Source organism: Falco biarmicus, chromosome 6, assembly GCF_023638135.1.
Source record: "Falco biarmicus isolate bFalBia1 chromosome 6, bFalBia1.pri, whole genome shotgun sequence".
NCBI lineage: Eukaryota > Metazoa > Chordata > Aves > Falconiformes > Falconidae > Falco > Falco biarmicus.
The window spans coordinates 52,518,816-52,543,900 of record NC_079293.1 but is presented as its reverse complement, the minus strand read 5'-3'; the positions used below and the strand labels follow the sequence as shown (position 1 = coordinate 52,543,900).

The 25,085-nt window shown below is 42.8% G+C and overlaps 1 protein-coding gene across 4 annotated transcripts; it reads right to left on the bottom strand.

Moving 5' to 3' along the window:
* Window positions 1–202: 202 nt before the first annotated feature.
* IL20RA (interleukin 20 receptor subunit alpha) lies at window positions 203–25,085 on the bottom strand. Of its 4 annotated transcripts, none has more exons than XM_056344248.1 (7): window positions 24,896–25,085; window positions 9,736–9,865; window positions 7,718–7,896; window positions 6,854–7,029; window positions 4,720–4,864; window positions 4,021–4,082; window positions 203–1,469 (listed from the first exon to the last, which is right to left on the bottom strand). In XM_056344248.1, exons 1-7 carry the CDS (start codon window positions 24,978–24,980, stop codon window positions 561–563), a joined length of 1,686 nt encoding a protein of 561 aa, XP_056200223.1. In that variant the 5' UTR covers window positions 24,981–25,085; the 3' UTR covers window positions 203–560. The 4 variants fall into 4 exon arrangements, with proteins under 4 accessions (XP_056200223.1, XP_056200222.1, XP_056200224.1 ...); XM_056344247.1 differs by having other exon boundaries at window positions 4,021–4,160; window positions 24,896–25,083; XM_056344249.1 differs by having other exon boundaries at window positions 4,021–4,160; window positions 9,750–9,865; window positions 24,896–25,029.

Genomic DNA, 25,085 nt, shown 5'->3' with positions numbered 1-25,085 from the left:
CACAGTATGGAAGGGACCCTGCACCTCAGACAAGTCTTTCAAGATAAATAAACAAGAGCTTCATTAAGTAGAATATTTAGGAAACAGAAAAAAACCCCAACATACTAGAATGCTCTTCCACAGCTCTAACCACTACAAGTAGCAGGACTGAGACCTAGGAAAGATCGCATTATGTCAAGAGACATGAAATACCCCAGCAAAATGTCATATTGTTGCTTTTTATTTGCTAAAAATAACTGCTCTCAAACATTGCTAATTTGTTTTGGTAGGAATTACAATGTCAAAGTCATGATGGCATACCATGTAAAAATATATGTATTTTTAAAAAGAAGATAGTTTCATAATCGTCATCTTTTACCTGAGAGGCTTATGATGAAAGTCAAAATCACTCATATTACGCCTGGAAACTGTTATAAATAACACCTTGTGGACAAGCTTATCAACTGTGATGGCTCCAAAAACTTCAATATATTAAGATGTATTTGGTCTGCTAAGTCCATCACTCTCTTTGGCAAAGTAAACAAGATTTTGCATTTTAAACTATTTCAGAAAATCTTTGTTCAGTCTTCCATTTCTACATGCAGTCCCCATTGTTCCTTGAACTGCAGGAGATACATTTCTCGGTCCTCTGATGATTTGTCAGGTACCTCTTTCTCATACAATCTGGACAAAATTCCCTCTTTTTCAGGATCATCACACTTGAATATCCCTTTACACACCTGATCTTCAACACTGGACAATGCAGGAATATAGAGTCTTCCAGTATGAGGATCCCAATCTACTACTATGGTCTGTTCACTCTCTTTCTCCATGAGGACCTGTGCTTTTTTTTCCAGTTGAGGATAGGATGTCTGCCCAGATTCTTCCGTATCCAAGTCCACCAAGTTGATATGGGTCTCACCTGGCAGTTCACCTGCTGCATCAACCATCTTCAAATTAAGTTCCTCCATTTTCTGTCCCAAACAAGGGTCTGCTGCCCTCACATCTAGTTGGGGGCAATATGGCTGTCCTGTTTTTATATTAACCAAGTCCCCCAAAGCAATCTGTGGCTCACCTAGTGGTCCCCTGGGAGCAGAAGCCTTCTCTTCTAGTTTCTGAATGGGACTGAAATCTTCAGCCCTTACATCATGTTCATACTCTACAGTCCCTGCATTCTTCTGCCTTGAAGTATTCATTGTTCCAGGCTGGCCACAAGATGGCCAGTTCCCAGTTTGGTCCCATTCCACTAAAATAGTCTCTTTGTGTGAAATATCAAGCAAGTGTTTTGTTTCCAGCACTTCTTTTGAAGGCAAATCCTTCCCTTTGGTGCCATCGTAAACAGTGTAATACCGGGGACTTTTCTTTTCAGATAGATGATTGGATTCCTGAGATGGCTTGTATTCATCCACGTTAACTGTGATAAGGTTAACCACTACTTGTTCACATGGTATGAAAACCTTTTCCTTGCATCTGTCAGTGTAGTGCCATACCTGAAAAGCAAAAAATATTTTTATTTGAATGAAGTATAATAAAAATATCATTGTGCTGCTTCTTATACTGTCATATGTTTTTAAAAGATAAGGCTAGGCTAGACCTTATTAGGAGGTTATTTCAATTTAGGGAAGGAGGAAGTTCATCATATGAACATCTATGTTAATACGTGTTAATATGTTCCACTTTTTTTATTCTTGCCAAAATAAAACTATATTATGACCAACCCTAATATCCCTTTTCTCATCTTCTCCATGTCAAAATAATGGTTAGAGCAATTCTATCAAATTCTGATTTTGTTTCCACCAGCATAAACCCAAGTGACTTCGGAGAAAATGAGTTGTCCTTGGGTCACACATTACAGAATCTATTCCACTTTTCAACCAGCAAAGAGGAAGTACAGTCAAAACCACATCCCACAAGCACAGAGGCAGGTACCATGTTAAGGCACAGCTCACAGAGAATTAAATAATACCAGGTTTCCTTTCAGAGGGGAAGCTACACATCAGGTTGAAGTGCAGCGTATGGAGCCTGCACTGTGCCTTCTGTCACAGGCTGCTTTTGAGACTGTGATCAATCATCTAGTTAAACAACAGGAATCTTCCTGAAATGAGTAAGATTTCTAACAGGAATAAATACTGTATAAGCAGTCACTAAAGGGAAGTGCAATAGAAAAACAACCAGAAGCTGCACTTCAGTGCTTTCAAGCTTTAATGGAAGACTAAGACCACTACTCGATGTACCAGATAGTCTGAAAGCTCCTCCAGGTCAGAAGTGCTGGACCAAAACGAACTGCTTGTCCCACCTCCCCCTGACCACATGGGGTACCCATGTGGAATAGTCTGTAGGCTGGGAAAGCCAGAGAGTATCATTAAAATACCAGGTCTTTAATTACCTGTTACCTTAACATCCACTGAATCCAGAGGTGGAGGAATAAAATTCAAGTTTCAAGGTGGTCATAAAAAAGTGCAGTAGACATTACCCACCCACCCCCAGCATACAAACTACATATTTATTAGAGAAAAAAATTCCTGGAGTCGGAGTTTAGTCTGCTATCGAGTGGGAGTTTTTCACACAGTAGCCCTTTACGTTCTTGGACTGTAAAGAGCTCTGTCCTGCTAGCTCTCCAAAGGAGACCAAGCTACCTCCCCCTACCATGCTCTGCATCCCAGGATAAAGGATAAAGAATAAAGAATAAGAAAGACGGAGAAGGACTTTTTACAAGGGCGTATAGTGACAAGAGGCAATGGTTTTAACCTGAAAGAGGGTAGATTTAGATTGGATATAAGGAAAAAATTCTTTACTTCTTTACCACAAGGGTGGTAAGGCACCAGGGAACAGGCTGCCCAGAGAAGTTGGGGATGCCCCCTCGTTGCAAGTGTTCAAATTCAGGCTAGATGGGGCTTTGAGCAATCTGATCTAGCCAGATGCCCTGCCCATGGCGGGGTAGTTGGACTAGATGATCTTTAAAGGTCCTTTCCAACCCAAACCACTCTGCAATTCCACAAGCCTGTGATAAAGCTGCTGCCTCGTCAAGTGTAGGAGGTGTCTCCATGCACATCTGCACACACTGCAGCAGTTGCTGTTCTACTCCTTCTGAACCCACAGTCCCCCTGTGAACATTTCTCTTACTGCCTCTGTGCTGCTCTAGATTTCTTCAGAAAGATCAGCAGGTTGAAGCCAACTCCCTTATACCATCCCAGGGTGTCAGATCCGATTAACAACAAAGTGTTCATCCCTGTAAGTGCGCGTTTACGGCTGACCAACTTGTTTTGAGGCAGCTGTGAGAAAGCTCTGCTGGGCTCATGAGCTGGAAACCAGTAACATTTCTTAGATTTTATGTGTTCTTTCTAAAAACTAACAAACTTTGCGGCTCCAAGAAACTTGCAAACATTTTTTATGTAGAAAGTGTATTGGGGCTGCCTAAGTAAGAATGTGTTTGTTCATACATTTTTGGGTGTTAGCAAATCATGTAGTATTTGAAAGTATTCTTGAAATCCAGGTTAAATTATACGCATGATGCACACGTGCTAAATCCTTCCACAGTCACAATTAAGTGGAAAAATCTGGTAATACCCAGTAATAGTACAAGAAAACATCATGGGGTTTTGGTACTGCTTAATTATCTTCCCTTCCTGTTTCCGAATTCAACCAATTAATAATTTTTATTCACTGAATCTCTGCAGTGCTTCTTCCCATATAAATTTAGGGAGTAGTGACCTCCTAACAGAGCTTGCCTCAGTGCCCCTCAGACCTTGCTTATGGCAATGACCCTTCCCAAATGAACAGCTCTGTTCTGATCCTCATTAGCTCTGGTCATCTCAGATGTGCTCACCTTTTCAGACAGTTTCTAACTTGAATTATTACCCTGCTTTTCTGGCATTTAATAACCCTCAATGTGATGTTCTTATCTTGATCTGAGTGGCAACTAGAGCTTTCATTTGCAGCTAGCCATGGTTTCCTCCCAGCTGACTTGGAGCCCTGGAAAATGCACAGCTCTGCTGTGAGTGCCAAGGTCAGCAGTGACCTCCTGCGACAGAGAACACTTACCAGGTTTGTTGGATGTTTCTGTTTGATGACATGAATATACCTGTGCACAAAGTAGCATGTCACTGAAATAAAAAGGACAGCCAGCATGATAGGCAGAACGTATCCAAATATGATCGTTATAGTCTCATCTGCTGTTTTATCTGTTAACAAAACAGAAGTTTTCATTGTACTGAGCAACTTTTTACTGTATTTGGATAGTAATGTGTGCATTTACCACACTGCTTTTTGGATATGGGATGCAAACATTTTAGATAAACAAGGAATTTGCAGGAAATTAAAAAAAAAAAAAAAAGACATTTGAGCTACAGGAGAAATTTTTATTATCATCTAAATTATAAATTAAATTCTAAAAAGAATTAGCAACCCACCCCTGCTCAGGTTCTCCTGTTGCTAACTTCAGACTGACCCAGCTCTACCACTACCAAATCCCATTCAAGGTAAAAAAATACTCTCCATTTACTAAGGCTCAAAGAATGCAGAACCTGTTCCTCAAAAATACTGATGCACCTTACAGTCACTAGATCCCAGCTATGTTTTATTAAAGGCAAAGATTTTTTTCATTGGTACAAATGCACAGAGAAGGGAAAAACAATGCTAGCTTTCACTCTTAGAATGGATACATAAAAAGACTACAAACTCCATCACCGTGATTTTTTATACCTTGCATCTTCTTATTGTAATTTGCCAGCTTACACATACCTTTCAAGGTAGCAATGCAATATTCTTTGGAGAACCCACTGTGCAAAAGTGGTGTGGTTACATGTATCTGTGCACTGACACAATAAGCTGTTCCAGGTTCTAACCAGGGCACAACCAAAGTATTGTTGCTGATGGAGAAGAACCACTGGAAGACATAAAAAAAGATAATTTTTTTCCTCTTTTAACTTCTTGGTTACAGAGAGGCGAAGATGAAGACAGGCTGAGAGAGCTGGGCTTGTTCAGCCTGGAGAAGAGAAGGCTCTGGGGGGACCTTATAGCAGCCTGCCAGTGCCTAAAGGGGGGCTACAGGAAAGCTGGGGAGGGACCTTTTACAAGGGCATGTAGTGATAGGACAAGGGGGACAGCTTTAGAGCTGAAAGAGGGTAGATTTAGATTAACTATAAGGAAGAAATTCTTCAATGTGAGGCTGGTGAGGCGCTGGAAGGGGTTGAGCAGAAGCTGTGGATGCCTCATCCCTGGAAGTGTCCAAGGCCAGGCTGGATGGGGCTTTGAGCGACCTGGTCTAGTGGAAGGTGTCCCTGCCCATGGCAGGGGAGGTGGAACTAGATGATCGTTAAGGTCCCTTCCAACCCAAACCATTCTGTGATTCTAAGATCTTATATACAACTTTTGTCACAAGCAAAGAAATTCTCTGGAAAGAATAATACTGTAAGAACTGCCAGCTGCATCCTTTTATCTCTGAAGGCAATCAAAACTCAAGTTATTTATTAGGTCACACCCTCTCTGACTGATCTTCCGTTCAGTCACTCTTCTACAACTACTGAACAATTTCATGCTTTATATGAAGTAGGACCACATGCCACCACGAGCCCACATTCTCATGCTGATGTTGCAACAGAGCTAAAGCATCACTCCAGCTCTGTCCTGACACATAGACCAATGAAAGGCACACAGCACAGTTCCACAAAATCATTCTAATTGGGATGTTTGATAAAGATAGGAGCCTAAAGATAGGTGCTATGTAGACCTCGGAGTCCAAAGTAAAGTAATTGTTATATGTCAAACAATATGGAAAAAAAACCCCAACAAAACAAAACCAAAACCAAAACTTCCAATTGCTAATCTTGACATTTTAATACTCCTTTTGACAGAAGCTGACCTTTTTGGTGTAAAGGTTCTCTTTTCAGAGAATTCAGAGATTTGCCAGACAGTGATTGTGCCTGGAGGATGGGTATAGAAGAACGAATGTTTTTGTTACTGATCACTGAACTCTTCCTCCTCTACTTTGTTTATGCTGGGAACTACTACTTGCTAATAAAATGTAAATCCACAGAAACAGACAAATTAAGATGTTCAGATGTGGCGACAAAGGATGCGCTTTGTCACGATTTGAGTATTGCCAGTACACTCACTGGCTGGGGAGCAGCCCTGCAGAAGAGGACTGGGGACAGGCAGCAAGCTCAACATGAGCCAGCAACGTGCCCCCACAGCAAAGGAAGCCAACAGCATCCCAGGAGAAGAGGGAGTGGATGGAGGGGACGGATCATCCCCCTCCACTCAGTGCTAATCATACCATGTCTAGAATGCTGTGACCAGTTTTGTTGACCCCAGTACAGAAAGGTCTGGCAAACTGGAGTGGGTTTAGTTGAAGATCACCAAGATGACTGGGGCTGGAGCACGTGCCCTGTGAGGGGAGGCTGAGGGCCCAGAGTTTGTTCCACCTGGGGAAGAGGAGGTGGCTTCAGGGGGACCTAACAGCAGCCACGGAGGTTGTCAAGAGGACAGAACCAGGCTCTTCACAGTACTGAATGGTGGGACAATGCCAGACAATGGACTTACGTTCAGAAAGAGAGGTTCAGATGGATATAAAGAAATACTTTTTTCCCTAAGAGGAAAGTCAAGGAGCGGAGCAGGTGTGCAGTCTCTGTCCTTGGAGGTGTTCAGGATGCAACTGAACAAACTCAAGAGCAATCTGGTCTGAGCTCACAGCTGATCCTGCTTTGAACAGGACTCTGGACTAGAGATCTCCTGAGCTCCCTTCCAACGTGAATGATCCTACAATTCCTATAAAGCTATGAATCCTATTTCAATCCTTGCTGTAACAGACAAAGTGCATTCATTTCAAGAAGCACAGATTTAGTAGGTGCAGTTCTAGAGCCTTGTCAAAACTTACCCGCTTCTTTGTTTTTTTGTTAAGGACAGATACATCATATTGCAGGCCAGGATACACTTGAAGCAGAGATACGGATTCTCCCTCAGGACTTCTCTTCCATTTCTCAGGAGCCGTAAGAATGATTGAAATAGATTTCTCAGTAGAAGATACACTTACCATGGGTGGATCAATTTTAGCTGGAAAATAAACATGTACAAAATGCAGAAAAATACAGCACAGACACACTGATTTGACCATGCAGTTTCTTAAAGAAGATGATATTAAATTTTTGTAATGGTTCAGAGAGTCTAAGTAGGACTTCGAACAATTCACTTATATTGGTAGAAAATTATTTTATCAGATAACTAGGAGGATCTTTACAGGGATAAGGCAAACACTGACTGGGAATTTTGCTTAGGAATTCCTGTGACTGCAGAATAAACAACTTTGAAACTCAATTTGTTGAAACAAGCCAAATTACCAGTATGTTCTCAGATTATCATATGTGTGTATATATATACATCTCAGATAAGAGATATTGTGCTCTAGAGTATGATTACTGCTTGGTTTAATAAAGCCTTTTCAAAATCAGAGCTCTTTATACTGTGAATGGGCCACAGCTTTTACTTGCCTTGAGTAAAGCTTTACCATAGCATAAGAGTATTCAGTGTATATATATGACCATATATATAACACACATATACCCCAATTCTAACATGTTTATTTCAGTAACTTCTGCCAAAAGCATAAACGTGAAACAACTGCAAAAAAAATCTAACCTTACGCTAAAATTAAAATACCGTAGGCTACGCAGGCACATGAGTCTGAGCACACAGTATTAATTAAGGCCACTGAACATCTGGCTGTTTGATTAGCTTTCCTTACTGTCTGTAAGAGGGTTGAACCGTGTGGTCTCCACCCAGTCAGAGCACATCCCGTTTAGGAAGGCTTTAACGCTTGCATAGTATTGTTCTTCGTAGTCAGAAGTCTCACTGGAGAGGTCACACCATGTTCTGTTGATATTCCTGCATTCTGGCTTTCTAATCCATTTGCCAATGCCGTATCTATATTGAAAAAGAAAGGAGCGGTACAAAAGCTATTGCCATGACATTAGTCACTTGATAATATAGTACAGAAACTGGTGTTACGGCTGATAAAACATCTTGCTTGTTTCACAGAAATCTGCAATTTCAAGGAATTCCCAACTTCACCTGAGATAAAACACAAGATTTCCACAAGTTTAAATCAGAGTCAGCCCTGTCCAGAAGAGGCCATATGGAACTAACCGGGATGTTACTGATATCAGTCCAAGTCCAGTTTTGCTTGCACTGACCAGAGATTTCTCAACTTCAGTCTCCACAGCTTTTGTTTAAACTCTAAACACACGATAACAGAGTCAGGATAATTATTTATACAGAGACAAAGAGTTCTGTCAGAATGGTCAGTGGCTCATCCTGGGGTACGGAGACAGATGATGCTCAGGGACTCCAAGATGAGTGGGCAGGAGACCACTCACTACTGACAGGTACTCCTTTTTCTAGTTTTACAGCCAGACTCCACTGGAATACAACAAACTTCAAAAACCTTACAGTTGAAAAAAGGGGCATATACCTGCTACCAACAATGCCTCGGTACTAACCAGCTCTTATAAACTAGTAGAAGAAATCCAGATTTCCTTGGAAAATTCCTGCCTGAATTTGTTCAGAAGCTCCTGCTCCTCAAATTCATGTTATTAAGAATTTCCCTTTGGCTGCTAATTAGTAAGGGTGTGTGGAGCTTCTGAGTGACTGCAGGACAAGTATCACTCACCAGCATTTTCCACCTAGCTCAAGGTCTTTCTCTCCTAGGTAGGTAGAGGCTTGTATGAGTATTTTTGCATTCATTGTGAAAGATGCCCATACCTATGACTACAGACTCTTCTGCAGATCAGCTGACCCTGCACAGTCAGCACAGATAGCGCTCTCTGAGCATTTTACCTTCTACATAATTATCATTCATTCCATAATTACTGAGCACTCTCCCCTGTTCCAGGAGTTGGACTATGTTAGCACAGACAGCAAGATATGAGCAAAGGAGGTTGCAGTCTCTGACTGCAGAAGTAATTTCTTGCTTTTCTTAGTAGCCAGTTCAAGCTACAGGAAACTTCTAGAAATCTACATTTGGTTTAGTGTCATGAAAACATTACTAGATCGAGGGAAGCATAAATATTAGAGGTGAAGTTTGGGAACATTACATCATCCACGACAACAGTGCTACACCTATTTGTAAGCTGAACTTCCAGCATCGTCCTTCAGAATGACCCAGTGCTCTCTCAGTGGGAATGAAGGAGTTGGATTCTGGTCCTTATTCAGATTCCTCGATGTCTTACAAAGGTGCAGACCTTGAAAATATAAGGGTCTGATTCCAATCAGATTACTTTGTTTTCTACAATACTTGACAACTTTAGTGGATTTTCTCCTAGACTAGAGAGGCTTGCAGGATCAGAAGAAACCTGTGGGCATTAGGTGTGTTAGAAAAGACCAACGAAACACTGGGTGCTGTTAATATTCTATGAAATACTGTATCTCCAGATCTGTTTCAATGTGTACAGATGTCTAATGTGTACAGATGTTAATCCACAACACAGCCCTTCTTTGTTCTTCTGTCTCATTTCTCAGGAACATCCCTGAAAGCTTCCATGTGGCATCCTACACTTCTTTCATAGGAAGAAAGTCTCCTTATACTTTAACTGGATCTGAAGTAAGCAGTACCAGAAGTGGAAAAACATATTGTTTAACCCACATTTTAATTCTTCTTTCTTGACCTTTTAGCAGTTCTATCTCGCATAAAGTGTTTTTTTCAATTATTATTTAAAATGCTAAAATAAAAAATCAGTGGGGGATAAAATAAACAAGTCAACTTACACTGAATACTTCACCTTGTAGAATACTCCATCTCCTGTGCCTTCTGGTGCTGACCAGTGGAGGACATTCTTCAAGTTTATAGATTCAAAGTGGACGTTCCTAGGGCTGGGCAAAGAACAATACAACTCTCCTGAGAAAGAAAATAAGAAAGGAACAGTATACACTAAGAATCTGCAAATACATATGCTTCCAAGTTAACCAAAAAGATACTTATTTTTAAGTAAGCCATAAAATTCTACATACTGCCTTTCTCACTCCATTAAAAGCACAAGGTTGTTGGCCATGGAAATTAATTTTTTTCAAAAGTGTCCCTAGCTAATGCAGTCCCAAATTCCATCTGTATGAGTGTGTTTTTTCTTTAGCAAAAATGGCTTTGCCATGTATGACAGACATTGGCATAGAAAAATCCAGGGACTGGAAGCTAAAACTAGAAAAGTTCAGCCTAGAAGAGATATGCATTTTTAAAATTGTAAAGGTAGTTAAGTATCAGAACAATTTAACACTGGAAATTGTAAAAAACATCCTTGATGCTTCAATAGAATATTTTTGCAGCTGAGTGAACTTTTAAAAAAGAAACCAGGCATTTTTAAAAAGGCATGTGGAGTCCACTGCAAACACAGCTTTACAAACCTAAGTATGACTTTGCACTGCAGAATCAGACTGGATGCTCACAAGAGCCCCAGCATCATTCGATAATTCGTGTTGATTCTCCAGAAAGTCAAAAGTGGACACTCTCTGTTAGGTCACTCACGTAAATTGCTTTTTATTGCACCAGCTTTTGCAATGAATAAACAAGCAAGTCTGGGACTCTCAAGGAACCAGTTTCACATCTTCGTGATGTAATGGAGATGCTCACATCATTAAATTGCTGCCCAAATGCAGCCCGATGGGCCCAGGGGCAGAGTCCCAAACTCCAATTTGTGACTCAATCCCCAGCACCTCCTGCCATGAGAACTGCTCCCATGGGAGTCAGTCCGAGACCAGCCCTGAAGCTGCATCTGCTGGGAAGGAGCTTCTCGTTGCAAGTGGCCACAAGAGCATAATGGGGAACAGAAAAAGTGACTCTGAGGTTCTTCAGGACTTTTCAAAACCCTTTGAGCTCTTCCTCCAGGGATGCAATTCTTGTTCTTAAGATAACAAAAAGAAACAAAGAAAGGGGGAAATAAAGCATGTTAACACAAACAGTGGGAACCTGTCTGAATGAATAGTCCTTGACCTTTGTTACTTCTGCAAGCATCTTAGGGGTTTTTTGTAGTATATTTCACTGTTACAAGAGTAATAATGTTCATCCTCCTGTATAAGGAACATACAGTTGCTTTTGTAAGTAAAAGTCACCACCATTTTCCTGATCAACTTGCTGACTTCTAGCTGTCTCTGAGCCAAACAAAAGCTTTTCTCTTCAATACATTTATTGACACCATCTCCTTGCAATTCTGTAGAGACCAATTACTTTAAACTGTCAGTGGAAACTCCGGGTTTTCCAAGCCTCTAGGTGTATGTTAATGTTCAAAACACTCTGGTGTGTGCCTTCACCTGTATCTTCAGATCATAAAGCTGTTTATGGAGGGTATTTCTAATGTTGCTCTCTTTTATCTCTAGCACTTAGCTAGGGTTCAGTAGCTTTCGAATTTTTTCTAGTCTGAGGACAAATTTCATCAGGTATAGTCCTTTGGGCAAGCTTATTTATTTACAAAAGTATGTAGAAAGTCTCACATCCTTGAACACTCGGACACAGAAGTGCCCAGTGACATCCTGTAAGAGCTCAAACTACAGACCCAATTATAATGACATAAAAGAAGTTTCAGGATGCCAGGGGATGTAAAAGCAGCAGAAAGAGACCTCCAGGAATCTGCCTTGCTCTAACATTTGCTTCTAAGTGGGAGATACAGAATCTAGAAAAATAAAAGGTTTTGATTTTCCCCAAAATAAATGTTCTCTGCAACTGCTTTAGGTGAAACTGATTCAAACGTAAAGATGAAACTGCCCAAGAGAGCCAAGAAGAGTTTAAAATGTGTAACATCTATCCAGTAAAATAAAGAAGCTCCCAAACCACTAATGTGCATGCTGCTAAGTAGAACAAACCAAAACCTGCACCATATGGACTACAAGAAATCATCCATGCATTAAGTTTCATTCATTGTACCACATCTCAGCACCGAAGTGTATGAGACTACAGGAAACCCATCAATTGCATAATCAATGACCAAATAAGTGGGTTTTTTTTTAAAAATACAATCAGAAGTCACCCAAGCCCTAAGAAAGGCAACCAGGCAATCCATGTAGAAAGGGAGGGAGAGACTAAGGCACAAACAAACTTTCTGCTGCAATTCCCAAGTAGGAGGAAATACAATGTAGGTATTTTCTTAGATTGCTGTAAATCAAAGCCATAAAAGGCTTCTCACTTAAAAACAATGAGGAAAAACTAAAAAGGCCAACAAGGAGAGACTTAAGAATAAATTAAGAGTCTGAAGGAGAATACAGCATATACTGCACAGTCCAAAATCCTCCAGAGGAAAGATTTTAAAAATTCTCCCCTTAAACAGCAGCAGATGAGGAGGAGGTTTGTCCCTGGTAACTTGCGCTCTGAGCTAGGCATCTACTTTGCAATGCTCATAAACAGCAAAGGAAAATAAACTCTTCCATAGGCTGGTTCATCTCTCTAGTCAGAACGGACCATACTGGGTGCATCTCTCTCCTTCCAGTAGAGACGGTGGCCAAGCCCATCAGCCTTGATCTCTGCTTCCTCAGCAGTTAAACTTCTCAGAGATGCACCTTGTCTTGTCCAGGGAGTGGTGGGGAACACTGTAAGGCTTCACATGAGGAGGATAATCTGTCCTCTATCTACCGTGAACAAGGAGGAAAAGGAACAGAATTCAGTTTCAACAAGGAGGCACTGGGAGCAACCCCTTGTGGGAAGAGAAGCAATATGTAAAGATGGGTCACCCTGGAAGGCTCCTGGATGTTTTGAAGGGCAAATTAGAAAAACATCTGCCAGAAATGACACTACTTTAGCCGATTCTATCTAGGGGTAATGGGCCAGACTGGGTGATCTCTTAAGGTCACTTCCAGCCCCATTTTGATAGGTTTTCTTATACTATCTGATATTACTACACACTGTGTAGTAATAAATTTGGCAGGGGTACTGCTGAATCCAGTACAGAACAGCTAAACACATCCTTGGCAGCTAATAGCTCATTTTTCACACATTTTTCTTTAAAAGTTTTTAAAATGTGTACTGCTTATTAGGCTAATACATAGTCACCAAACTGAAGTGGACAGAGGCAGCCAACTCATCACAAAGGAAATTAGTTCCATCGGGTTTCTAAATAGTTTTTGTTTCTATGCACTTTTTTACATTTGTCCATCATTGCATAAAAACACTTACATTCCTCAAGCACATTTTAAAGTAGCAAGAGTCATAGCATCATGGAATGGTTTGGGTTGGAATGGATCTTAAGGATCATCTAGTTCCAACCCCCCGCCATGGGCAGGGACACCTTCCACTAGACCAGGTTGCTCAAAGCCCCATCCAGCCTGGCCTTGGACACTTCCAGGGATGGGGCATCCACAGCTTCTCTGGGCAACCTGTTCCTATCCTCACCACCCTCACACTGAACAATTTCTTCCTTATAGCTAATCTACATCTTTCAGTTATAAGCCATTCCCCCTTGCCCTGTCACTACATGCCCTTGTATTTATCCGATACATTAAAATATTTTTAAACTAGTTAACATGTAAAGGTGATTTTTTGTCCTTTTTTTTTTTTTTTTTAATTTCTCTCCTCCCACTGTGGTTTCTGCTGTGGTAAATGCAGTTTTGAAACAGAAGCACTGACTGCAGCAGATGAGCCAATCTCAGCACGCAGAACCCACAGGCTGTATCTTTACAAGATCAGAAGCATCACACACTGCCAGCATGCTCCCACCTGCCCCAGCTCAGTGTGATTTGGAAGGCAGAGGGACCGAGACCGTTAACTTTCCATTAGCTGCAAAAGCAGAAATTTGATTTCTATTTCTGGTCTTGCCCCTTCAGTAAAGGCTTCTGTTTGCCCTTACAACAAATTGTGTAGGTTTTTTATGCCTCAATTCAGGATCTTTAAAACAAGAATAAGACTGCCATACTCCCCTGTTTCTCCAGGAAGAGTTAAGAATAAACTCCTTCATGTCTTTTCAGTGCTCAACAGTATCAGGAGGCATGCTGATCTATACGTGTATTATCTATTCTATATTATAGAAAATAGATCATACACAGAGCTTGTTCGTTCCATGGTGATCAGTCAGGAAAGGACTCAAGTATACACACCAACTGAATATTTCAATATCTTGTATTTAAATACAATATACTCTGTTATATTCTGATTTTGTTCCCATTAAACAGAATTAAAAGCATAGGTGTTGCACTGAGTATTTTCAGTTCATATTCGCCAATGTGAGAGCAGAAAGCAGTTGCACATCTTGCTTTGCTAGGTTTATTCTACCTCACTGATAGTATGCAATGGCTGTCATCACTTCCCAGCATCACGAAGTCAGTTTATTTCTTGCATGGAAAAATCTGGAGCTGTTATTGCTGTCTTTGGAAACACGGTAAATCAAACCTTGAGTAATATCATTCTTTACATATTCATGACTCTGCACACCTGGACTGGAAATAAATATTAATATATTAGTAGTAATACAGGCTTGCAAACTTCACCACCACAAGGAAGAGCCAAGTCCTGATCTTAGAATAAGCTATTGCAAGACTTTCCAAAATAGACATGACTTAGCCTGAAAACACCTTCACATATGAGCAAAAAAACCCCACTGACGTCAGTGAGATTATTGACATGAGTAAAAGACTGCATGACAGGTGCCTCATCTTCTCTTTATGAAAGTGTCTGCTGGGTTTAAAATCCTGGTCAGTTTTAGCTGCATAGAGCTCCCTGCCAGTTATGCACCTTGCTCAAGTCGGCACTGTTCAGAGCTCAGTTTTGGTTATAGCCATACGTACCTATCTATACACACATGCATACACACACATATATAAACACAAGTATAAATACACATAATTTCCATGTTACAACTATTGCCCATTCAGTGTATCTGCTTTCTATCGGCTAGGAGGCACCACCTATCTCAGTGACAAACAGCTGTGCTTAACGTCGATGCTACAGAACAAATACAGCCGCAGCCACCCATGCCCTCTCGCTATAAACAGGTTTGTTACCTCTTCACTTGAGTGGGGTAACCTAGAAGCTGCAAAGCATAAAAATACATAAATATATAAAAACGTAGGTATTTTTTCTGTACACTGGCTGAAGTTCTGGGGTGGAGAGGAGGCAGAGGACCCACCGAAAGCTGACCTCTGGGCTCAGAAATGCCTGCTGTGTAAGTGCTGTTGTTGACTGTACTGCTCTCAAGCAGAGCCATGATCTGTGGTATTTTACCGTGTCACGGCTACAAGGGTGAAAACACCAAACTATCCAATAAAATAAAACAACAAAGAAGGTCACAGGGCTTCTACAGAAAACCATAAGATATAATTTAAGACAGTGAGTGATGTGGAAAGACCTAAGACAGAAAGGCCAGCTTTACTGCAACACAGCTTTTCCCAACAGCCACAGCAGTAAAAGCCAGGGACCCCTTCCCTACCGTCGTCCCAGAATTTAAAAGATAAACTCCTTTTCTGACAGTGACAGAGACCTTAGCTTCAACTGCTGTTGTATTTTCTTATACCAAAGTGTGTATGGAAGTGACTCTGATGGAACTGGCTCCTTTGTGCTGGGCACTGAACTTAAGAGCAACGCTGCAGGCGTGCCCCATGCCTCACCATCTGCAGCTGCCACTTCAAGGCCACGGATCTAATCCAAACACACACCTCAGAGAGAGGGCGATCTCTGAAACAGGCTGAGTCCTCGATTCACCTTTTCCTACTGGGAGCTTAGACCCGCCAGTGAAGCACCAAGAAATTTAGGAGCAATCCAGAACACCAAACATTTGTTTCTGGTGATGCTGTAAGCCACTGCCCTTTCTTTAGTCTTTCTGTTCAGGTTTGGGTGACTTCCACCAAACTCCTGTGAAATCTTGCTTGCTCCTTCTGTGCTGCCGCTCTTCATTTTTAAAGGAATTTTTGCTCTCTCTTCTTCCTCCAGCTCATCTGTTTCACTGGTTATGTTGTGCTCAGGGAAAAACATTCCCTCAAACACATGCCTAAGCATAACATCAAAATAGTCATACTCAGAACAAATGTCCATTCAGCATCATGTTTGGTGGCACTCACTAGCAGAGGGTTGGGGCTGCCTTTTCTGACACAGCTGCAGCCTCAAGCAAGCAGCACTGGCTGTGCAGGGATGCGAGGGAGTACACCAAGGGCTAAACAGGGGCACCATGCCAGCACTGGAGATCAGAAGTTATGGAGAGGAAGAGAAACCCAGCAAAGCCAGAACACATGCCAGCAGATGCTATTACCTGCTATTAGTCACCTTAGTAACAATTTAAACAAACAAGTAAACTTTTTTTTTTTTTAATTGAATGGGCTTGAAAGTTTCTCTCTGTGCCAATTCCTTCAGATTCAGACTCAATGGGCTGGATAACGAGGAAGGGGAGGAGGAGGAGGAGGAGAGGCAGGCAGGAGTCATCACATCTTAGCTGCCTTTCTCCTGGTGGGTTGCTGGAGCTGTGGGACCGCTGGCTGTGAAGCTGGGCTAGCGAAACCCTTAGACTTGAGCAGCGCCACGGGAATGCGGGGAGCAGCACCGCGGTGATTTCCTCCAAGTCACAACAGCGCCCAGAGCTGACCGCCAAGCTCAGCCCTGCCCTCAGGAGCAGAGCCCAGCACCGCCTGCGCGGGGGGCACCCGGCAGAGAAAGACGCAATGCGATGTGACGAAAGGGACATGTAAGACTACATAACAAACAGGTGGTAGAGCAGATGGAAAGGCATGACAGAAGAGGTGGGGAAACGCGGGGAGAAGGATGAGACTGGGGCACGCGGGGTTTGTTTTTGCAGGAACAGGCACGCTTGCCGTTGCAGACAGTTGAACCTGAGGAGCTCCGCTCATGCAGGGAAAAAACATGAGCGGAGCTACAGATGGCAGAGATGCAGAAGCGGGACTGAAGCTGCGGCTTGTCCTGACATGTTCTCCTCCATGTGATGCCTTGCATTTACTTATCCAAACAATGTCCTAACTTATAAAAACACCTCCACAGAGAATATCAGTCAAAGAACATTTCAGCCAGTCCAGGAAGACCTAACTTCACAAAGGAGAAAGTCTTCCCAGTCTGTTGAAGGCTTGCTAGGAGACAGCTGGAGAGGGCCATGGCAGCTGACATCCATTCCTTTTTTAACTTGTATGACAGAAATGAAATAAAGTGCATTCTCTTCCCACTGTGTAGAATGTTTGCAACTGCAAGCGCAGAGCTCACACTACCTAACCATGCCCTGCTGCAAAAACCTTTCCTTGATGCGCTCCAGCAGGAGAAAGTGATTGTAAGTATGTTTTCTATTAACTCCAAGTGATCAATACTGGCCTGAACCAAGGTGAGTGGAATTCAAGGTGTGCTTGCCTAATATTACTCGCAACCCCTTCAAGGCTTTCTGAGTCATGCTCCATCAGAGGTGTTTTGTATTTACTGTTTGTTGTTTCTATTTTTAATTAACCAATTGAATCATTTTTGTTAAGTTTGAAATGCAAAAACATTTTTTGTCAAAAAGAACTGACTGTAAAAGCCCACTGTTGACACAGTTCCATAACACAATAGCTGTTTTTTAAAACTGATGTTTTGAAGTTATATAAAATATTTAAAATAGCCTGACTATCCAGTGTGTAATTTTGAGGATTTTCTTTTCTCCCTAGAACATGTTTAGCATTAACCATTTATTACTACTTAGATCAACCACAACCCAACAGCCAAGAAAATGAAAGCTTAATTAGAATACCTCTGACATCTTAGATTTGTTTTACAAAATACCCAAGGTTAAGTAAGCTTTCTGTTTGAAATATTAACAATCATGCTGTGTGACAGTTATCAGCCGAGTCCTGACACACCACATTTTGGAACTCTCCTAATCCATCTTTGTATAAAATACCTATTTTTTTTACACAGAAACTGAGCAAAAATTAGTTTTGGCTTTCATCACTTAATGCTGGCTAATATCTCTATTAGGCAACAACAGTCCAATTAGAATTGACAGCATTATATTTACTGCCTAGCAGGTGTCACTCCTTGCTCTCTGACCTACTGATGGCTTGTCTAGAGAAGGGATTTTGCTTTTCTTGGGAGTCCAAACTAATTTAATTAGTGAAACCCCTGATTCTGAATCTACATTTTCCCTCGGGCAGGAAATCGAGTGTGATGTCAATGGAGGATAAGCACTTGATTTCTGAGGGAAAGGCAGTCCTCTGAGGAGTCATGGTGCAACTCAGACACCTCCTGCATCTGAGATCCGAGAGGAAGGACCAGCACTCCTAGCAGGTTTGCAAAGCCTCATCTCTCGCAGGCAACTGGGCTGCCACGGTCACACAGCCACCCCTGTCTGAATGACTGTAAGGGGCCTCTTTCCAGTCCCCAGCCAGTGCTTGCAAACAGAAAGAGGCAATTTCAAGGTGACCCTGTTGGACAGCCAGCACAGCCCTAGTTTTGATCTCTTGCATGGCGCTGGAAACCGGGTGGCAACACCCCAGCAGACGTGAGGCAGCCTGCTGAGCATATCTGCTGTCTGAAGCACTCACAGAATTGTTTTTCCCTGTTGTGCCCCACATTTACATTTCTCCCCACAGATGAGCAAGGACATAAGCACCTCTGGGAAGCAACTGCTTGTAGAGAACTCACAAGAAATGAAGATTTCCTGGGGCGCCCACCCATTTCTGTTGTTCTCCTGTTAGGTATGGGCTGGTGTGTTTTGAGGCACTGTATGACTGTTCAGCGTGTCCCATAGTAATTTCAGATAAGAACAAGTCAGTATCTAATTATAGGTATGGTAGTATTTTTAGTATCTTTCCTGTTATCAGAAACCATTTCTTTGTGAAAACCACCAGTCATGGTTTTTAGACTCATTTACCTGCCTATAGATTTAAAGTGATTTTGCTGTACAAAGGAAGTTATTCAGCATAACACCTTTTACATGTAAGATAGGAAACACTGCCTCGGAAATAGTGTTAAAGGTGGAAACGTGCCCAGCTGGACCCTGGGACAGTGCAGTGCTGCTGATGTTCATGGGAACTCCCAACACATTTTGACAAGTTGCCCATCGCCCAAGCTAGTGGAGAAGCTCACTCTTGGCCATGTTTGAGCTACTGCAACTTGATTTAGACACGGAGAGTCAAACAAGTCTATTTCTGTGCCTGTCTGCTACCTTCCTACAGTGGGAAAAAGCCCTGTCAGCAATTACACGTGCCTCAGCCTTCTCAGGGCACAGTGTTTTCAGTGCTTCTGAGCCACATCCTGTACATTACGATTTTGACTACAGTACCCCCTAAGAGCAGGATATTGATGTACTTTCAGAAAAGGTAAGGAAAGCCAAGAGAAGTAAAGTCTTTTGCAAACCAGATGCAGTAATAGAGACTAGTTCACCTGCTCCCTCCAGCCTTTGAGAAATTAGTATAAAATAAATTAACTCCTTTCATCCAAGGGCCGTAATACCTACTTGCGTGTGTTCTTACGCATGGAGTGTGATTAAGCTCAAATATATAAATCTTGGTAACAGCATGCAAGATCCTTTTACCTCCTAAAGCAACATTCTTCTTCTCTTCTCTTTGGACACATTCCTGTTCTCATCACAGAAACAGGAGTGGAAAATGGAAGGCTGAATAATAGCTAAGCCATGAAGTGAGATTTAACTCATGGTGCTGGGGTATAAAGGAGGGAGGAAGAGACTACAGTCTTCCTCCTGTCCCTTCATTGACCCTAAAATACTCTTGTAGTAGTCAAGCAGACAAGAAAAGTCATCTGTTTTCCACAGGAATGAAAAAGGCTTTATTTAATCTCTTCATATGTGAACTACCCCATACCTCCAGTCCCACAAGTTGTTTCTTATTCTTTCTGACTTGCCTAATTTTACTGTACTGTTTTCAAGATAGCATGAGCAGTGGATAAAAAACTGCAAGTTTCTGGTACACCAAGTATAAAGCACAAACAGATCTGTACTTCATTTAAACACAGCTCTCCAGTAAAACCTCATTTTTGTCTAGAGACGAGCCTGGCTTCCAGAACTCAGGCTCAGAAGCTAAGCTTCTTAAAATATGGGAGCTCATTTGGCTCATAAAGGGTGATCTTGTCTCTCTCTCAGCTATTAATCCTGGAGTTGTAATCAACCACTTCTTGGAGAGAAATCAATCAGCAGAAATCAATCTGTACAAGCCACAACTATAAAAACAAACATAAACTGGAACCACACATGCACAAATGGCTTGAGTAATCCTAACCACCTTCTTCTCTTGGAATTAAGACTATAAAGGCCATTAGAGAACAACAGCCATGGAAGGGTAAGGTTATGCGTGACAATGGTGAACCTGAATGTCTGCATGGGGAATTGCAATGCACATCTAAGTTTTGGACCTTAATCACAGATCCCAGCAGTACTGGTAATGTCTCTACAGAATTAACTACCTCCTTTAACCAAATCCATTCCTAACTGACAGGCATTAAGAATTTGTAAAGTTGTGGAAATCATAAGCAAAGCCAAGCACTAGGGCAGAGATGGCAGCATTGTCTGAAACAGCCTGGCATGAGACTGGAAGTTGGAGATGAGAAGACAAGGATGAGCCTTTCAACTATATGAATATGACACTCCTTCACATACTGCAGTTCTCCTTATGCCAATATCCCTTTTTATTTATTTCTATGTTACATGTATTCTTCTTTCGCACTGGCAGAGCACCAGGAAACAGCACATAAAAGCACTGAGCTCAGCCCTCCCATATACTTCCACTCTTTACTACTGAAGATTAATACCCTCTCCGGTAAATGCACAGATTACCACCACCACAAATGCAGTTCAATCCTGCCGAGCATATAGACATATACCAGGTAATACAAACTACTGCATGCATAAAATTGTCAAGTTTTCTGAGGGTTCAAAAATCTTTATATTTTACAGTATTTTTCCCCACTGCTTTCCCCACCTCTACTGTTGCATGAACATGTTTTTTCTTCTTTGAATCATTTAGCTAACCAAAGACAACAATTGCCTTTGAGTTCTTCCTGTGTCTGGGTAACATACAACCATCACTTCAAATGCAATCTATAAACTTCCCAGTACATAGCACAGATTATATCCACAGGGTGATTAACCTGGTTATTAAGTGCACATTGCATGTCTTACACACTAAATAATCTGATGCTCCAGTACGCTATTCAATACTTTAGCTGATACTTACTGGCTGTGTCTACACAACTGATCAGCCTCTTCTCAGATCATAAATGTACCTTAAATACACAGATCATAAATGTACCTTAAATACACAAACATCTCAGCACTGCTCAGCTCAGAGCCAAGCATTTCACTTGTGTCCGTCACAAATTATGGCTGCTGCTCAAAGACCATGCCTTCATGCAGGAATAAAAGTGGTTGGTCAGGCTTTGTTTCTATCAAAATAAGCTGAGCAAGTCACTTCTGCTCCTCAGCTTTTTGGGGGAGTGAATTGCAAACAGCAGTCTCTTCCCTTCTCTTGAACCCAGAGCAGCACCCACACACAGGGTCTTCAAGTTTTTAGAGCACTGCATGTATACTGACCTGAGGAAGTCCTCTCAAGGATTCACTGTGGGAATGCAAGGAGGAAAGGAAGTGGATTATTAGCACTGGAATACTGCCTACCTTCTGGATGGTTTTAACATGTCTGGGCATCAATGTGGTCCCTGAACTCCAGCTCAATGGTTTAACTGCAAAGCCCATACCATGACCCCTTTCATCCTCTTATTCTGTATTTTCCAGAACAACATCTTGATCAAAAGGGATATTTTGATCCTTTCAGGGCTCTAGTAACTGTGAAAGAAAACATACTGAAAGTTGTTTAAAGGGAGGTCTGAAGCTGTTTCTCAAAATACAGATCTACTTATTAGTAAAAATATGATACAGTAGAAGATGAAACGCAAGTAATTGAATCAGGTGTGTCAAAGCAGACCAAGCAACTCTTGCAACTATTACAAAACCTTAGAAGGGGAAAACTTTCGAGGTCCCATCATAAGAAATGTAGATGGTATAGCCACGTACCAACTCCAGTGAAATCTAAGACTGTGTCTACGTTAGTGAGTAATACAACCAAATATGAGCAAGTCTGTTACATGAAAATGTTGGTACTGAGAAAATCTTGACTACACTACACATTTCAGGTTTTCTCTTTCTAACACTGGACTAGCTCTACTTGCATTAGATATGCTGATGAAGCACAACTTCCAGAGCAGCTTCATCCAGAAGAAATCTAGTTCCAAGTCTGCGTCACAATACAGGCAAAAACACAGTAAGTGAAATGATTGAGAGATTTGCTCCAAAATCACATGCCTTATCTGTAAGGTAACAGTAAATAGGCCCTAAATATAGTAATAACAAACATGCCTGACATAAATCAAAACGTTTCTGGTTTTGCAGTCCAGCATTCAGGCTCTTTTCCCTTTCTTAAGATAAGTATATATTGTAGCATCCATTGCATTTTCTTCTGTACAGATCTACAAGACAGAGACTGAACTCTACAGGCCAGAAATTTAAAGGTTTCTCTAACGGCAGAAGAATGTAGTAGGGAAACCACCACGAAGAGCATGGGGAAGGATTTAAGATGGAGCTTGGTAAATTTATTTTCTACTTCAAAAATTCAGGATGTTCCTTCCTATCCTTATAAATTTCTTGCAAAAATTAAAATACTCTCCCATGTGCTAAAGAGGAGCATGCTACATTTCTTGATTCTGTTGATTAAACAATGAATTGCCAATTTTTTTTCCATTTTGCATTGTCTGTACTTTTTCATTTGCTCTAGAGTACAGATTTTTAAACAGTGGGTGAAACATTAGTTTATAAAAATCCCACAGAAGTGCAACAACAAGTGAAATTTTTGTCCTGTGCAAAACCAGGTAATGCGCAGATAGCCTGTTAGGTGGGCACAGATCATTAGACAGCAGTGCCCTAGAATAAAATGCAGACAGAGACCGCTGAAACAACAGATGTAATCCAGTAAGGATAAAATTGTACCCACTAACACCACAGTGAAAAGAAAAGGTGTTTTGCTCGATGTTTTGCAAAGGTCCAGCTCTAAGTTAGTATTTATGTGCTGCTGCCACAGAGTTCAGAAAAGAGTCCAACAAAAGATCCCAAAGGGATGGGCACAGCACAGATCCTGTAAGGTGCAAGAATTTGAGTCTGTGAAGTCCTGCTGTAAAACTGCTTTCCACGGCACCTGCGCCCTGGTATAATCTGTTCCTATTCCAGCACCAGACCAAGCCTTCAGGGCAACTGCAGTACCTTCTGAACTGCATCTGCTTGCGACTGGCAACCCAGGCTGCTTCTGTTGGAAGCAAGTACCCAAAAGGGGCTCCTCTACCTATCACTTCAGAGAAACAGCAGGAGCATTGCTACTGCAGTTCTGCACCTCATGTAATTTTTCCATTGTTAGTAATATACTGCTAGGCTGAATTAGACCAACTTTTACTGTCTCATGCTGCAAGAGGTGAAAATGGAAGCTCTAAGCCTTCAGTGAAAGGCACAGCTCTCCCTTCCGTGCTGTCAACAAAAACTTAAAATTATGTCTAGCTTTTAGGTTTTATCCTCAGGATATGTGCAAAGAGATTCCCTTCTCCCTTCAACAACCATTAGACAAAACCAACATCACCCTCTTGACATTTTTCTAAACCTTCTTTGGAATCAAAAAATTAAACCCAGTTGTAATCAAATTTTAAATGTTTTAAAAAAAGGGCAACTGAATGCCAGTTATACAGATTTTCCAAACACTTGCACGGACGATCAGCAGATTTAGAGAAAATGAAAACGACGAGGTCAGTTATCTGAAAAGAAGCTGGCATTGGTCTGAAAGCCACTCAAAATCCCTGGTGCATAACGGAATAGTTTGTCACAGGAGTTAGCTGGGACACAGTACCTGGTGCTACTCAGGAGCACTGAGGGTATGAAGAACACTCCTTACTACCATGTCCAGCTGTCACAGGATCTGGAAGTTTTGCTGTGGATTTAAATGGGAGCAGACTCTGTCCTTATGCATGTAGTTTTGGAGGCAGTATTTGCAGCAGAGAACAGCGTGAAGGCAGAGTAGGTCCCTCAGAAGATCTGCTAATCTCTGCAACGCCTTGCCTGGTTTTATACTCGAGGGAAATACGTGTGATGCTTTCAGCAGCAGCAGGGCGCCCACCACGCACACACAGCGCGCAGCTCCGCTGTACAAGCTCGCTCCCCCGGTGACCCCTCGGCCGAGCCGCGCACCGCTCCCTGCGGAGCTGCTCCCACGGCCGCCCCCGCTGACAGCTTCGCTGCTCCCGGTCTGCTCGGGTGTGCGGCTGTCACCGGAGCAGTGCTCCGGTCCAGGTGGGAGAAGGGAATCAGAGGCGCTCAGGACACCGGCACGTGAGCTGAGGATCCGTCAAAACCCATCCTGCCTTTTGTTATCATGTCTCTCTCGACTGCTCGGGCAGGACTCCCGGGGATGGCGACTGTCAAGCAAAAAGCAAACACCGAAGGTATGTGGGGAATTACATACAGTAATACAGTGAAGACTATCTCAAGAGCATGCTATCAACTTCCAGCTGAAAGTAAATCAACACACAGCTTTGTAAAACCTAACTCCAGCGTAACTATGGAGTAACGAAAAAGACGAAGCAACTTCACAGAAATACCCAGCCCTCTCCTTCCAGCTCAGTACCGGCATCAAATCAAGGCGCTCCCGCCTAACACGAACGGCACACAGCACCCAGCCCGGGCCCGACCGGCGGCGCCGTGGTCGCTACGGCACGGCACGGCACGGCACGGCACGGCACGGCACGGCACGGCACGGCACGGCACGGCACGGCACGCCTCGGCGCTACGAGCCCGCGGGGCCGCGCTGCTCCGCCTGCCCCGGCCGGCCGCCGTGCCAGGCTCAGCGGGCGCGGAGAGGCGGCGCGGGGGCCCGGCTGCCGCCCCCGCCCGGGCAGGGACGCGCATCCCCCGCGGGCGGGGGGCCGGGACCGGCGGGCAGCGCCGCCACCTACCTGTGTGCGCCGCGGGGGGCGGCGGCAGGAGCAGCGGCAGCACCAGCAGCCAGGCCGCCCCCCGCCGCGGCTGGCCGGCGTCCATGGGGGTCACATCTCCGGGCCCGGGGCACCCCGCTCCCCTGCGCCGCCGCCGCACGGCAGGGAGGGGCCGGCGGCGGGCGGGCGGTGCAGGGCGGGGGAGGAGGAG

Bases quoted from the DNA above. Each gene is read 5' to 3' on its own strand.
- IL20RA (XM_056344247.1), bottom strand. From the start codon at position 24,980: ATGGACGCCGGCCAGCCGCGGCGGGGGGCGGCCTGGCTGCTGGTGCTG. The intron at 9,866-24,895 runs GTAGGTGGCGGC...TTTCTTTCTCAG, and splicing joins GCCCCCCGCGGCGCACACAG to GAGAGTTGTATTGTTCTTTG. The intron at 4,865-6,853 runs GTAAGTTTTGAC...TATGTCTTCCAG, and splicing joins ACAAAAAAACAAAGAAGCGG to TGGTTCTTCTCCATCAGCAA.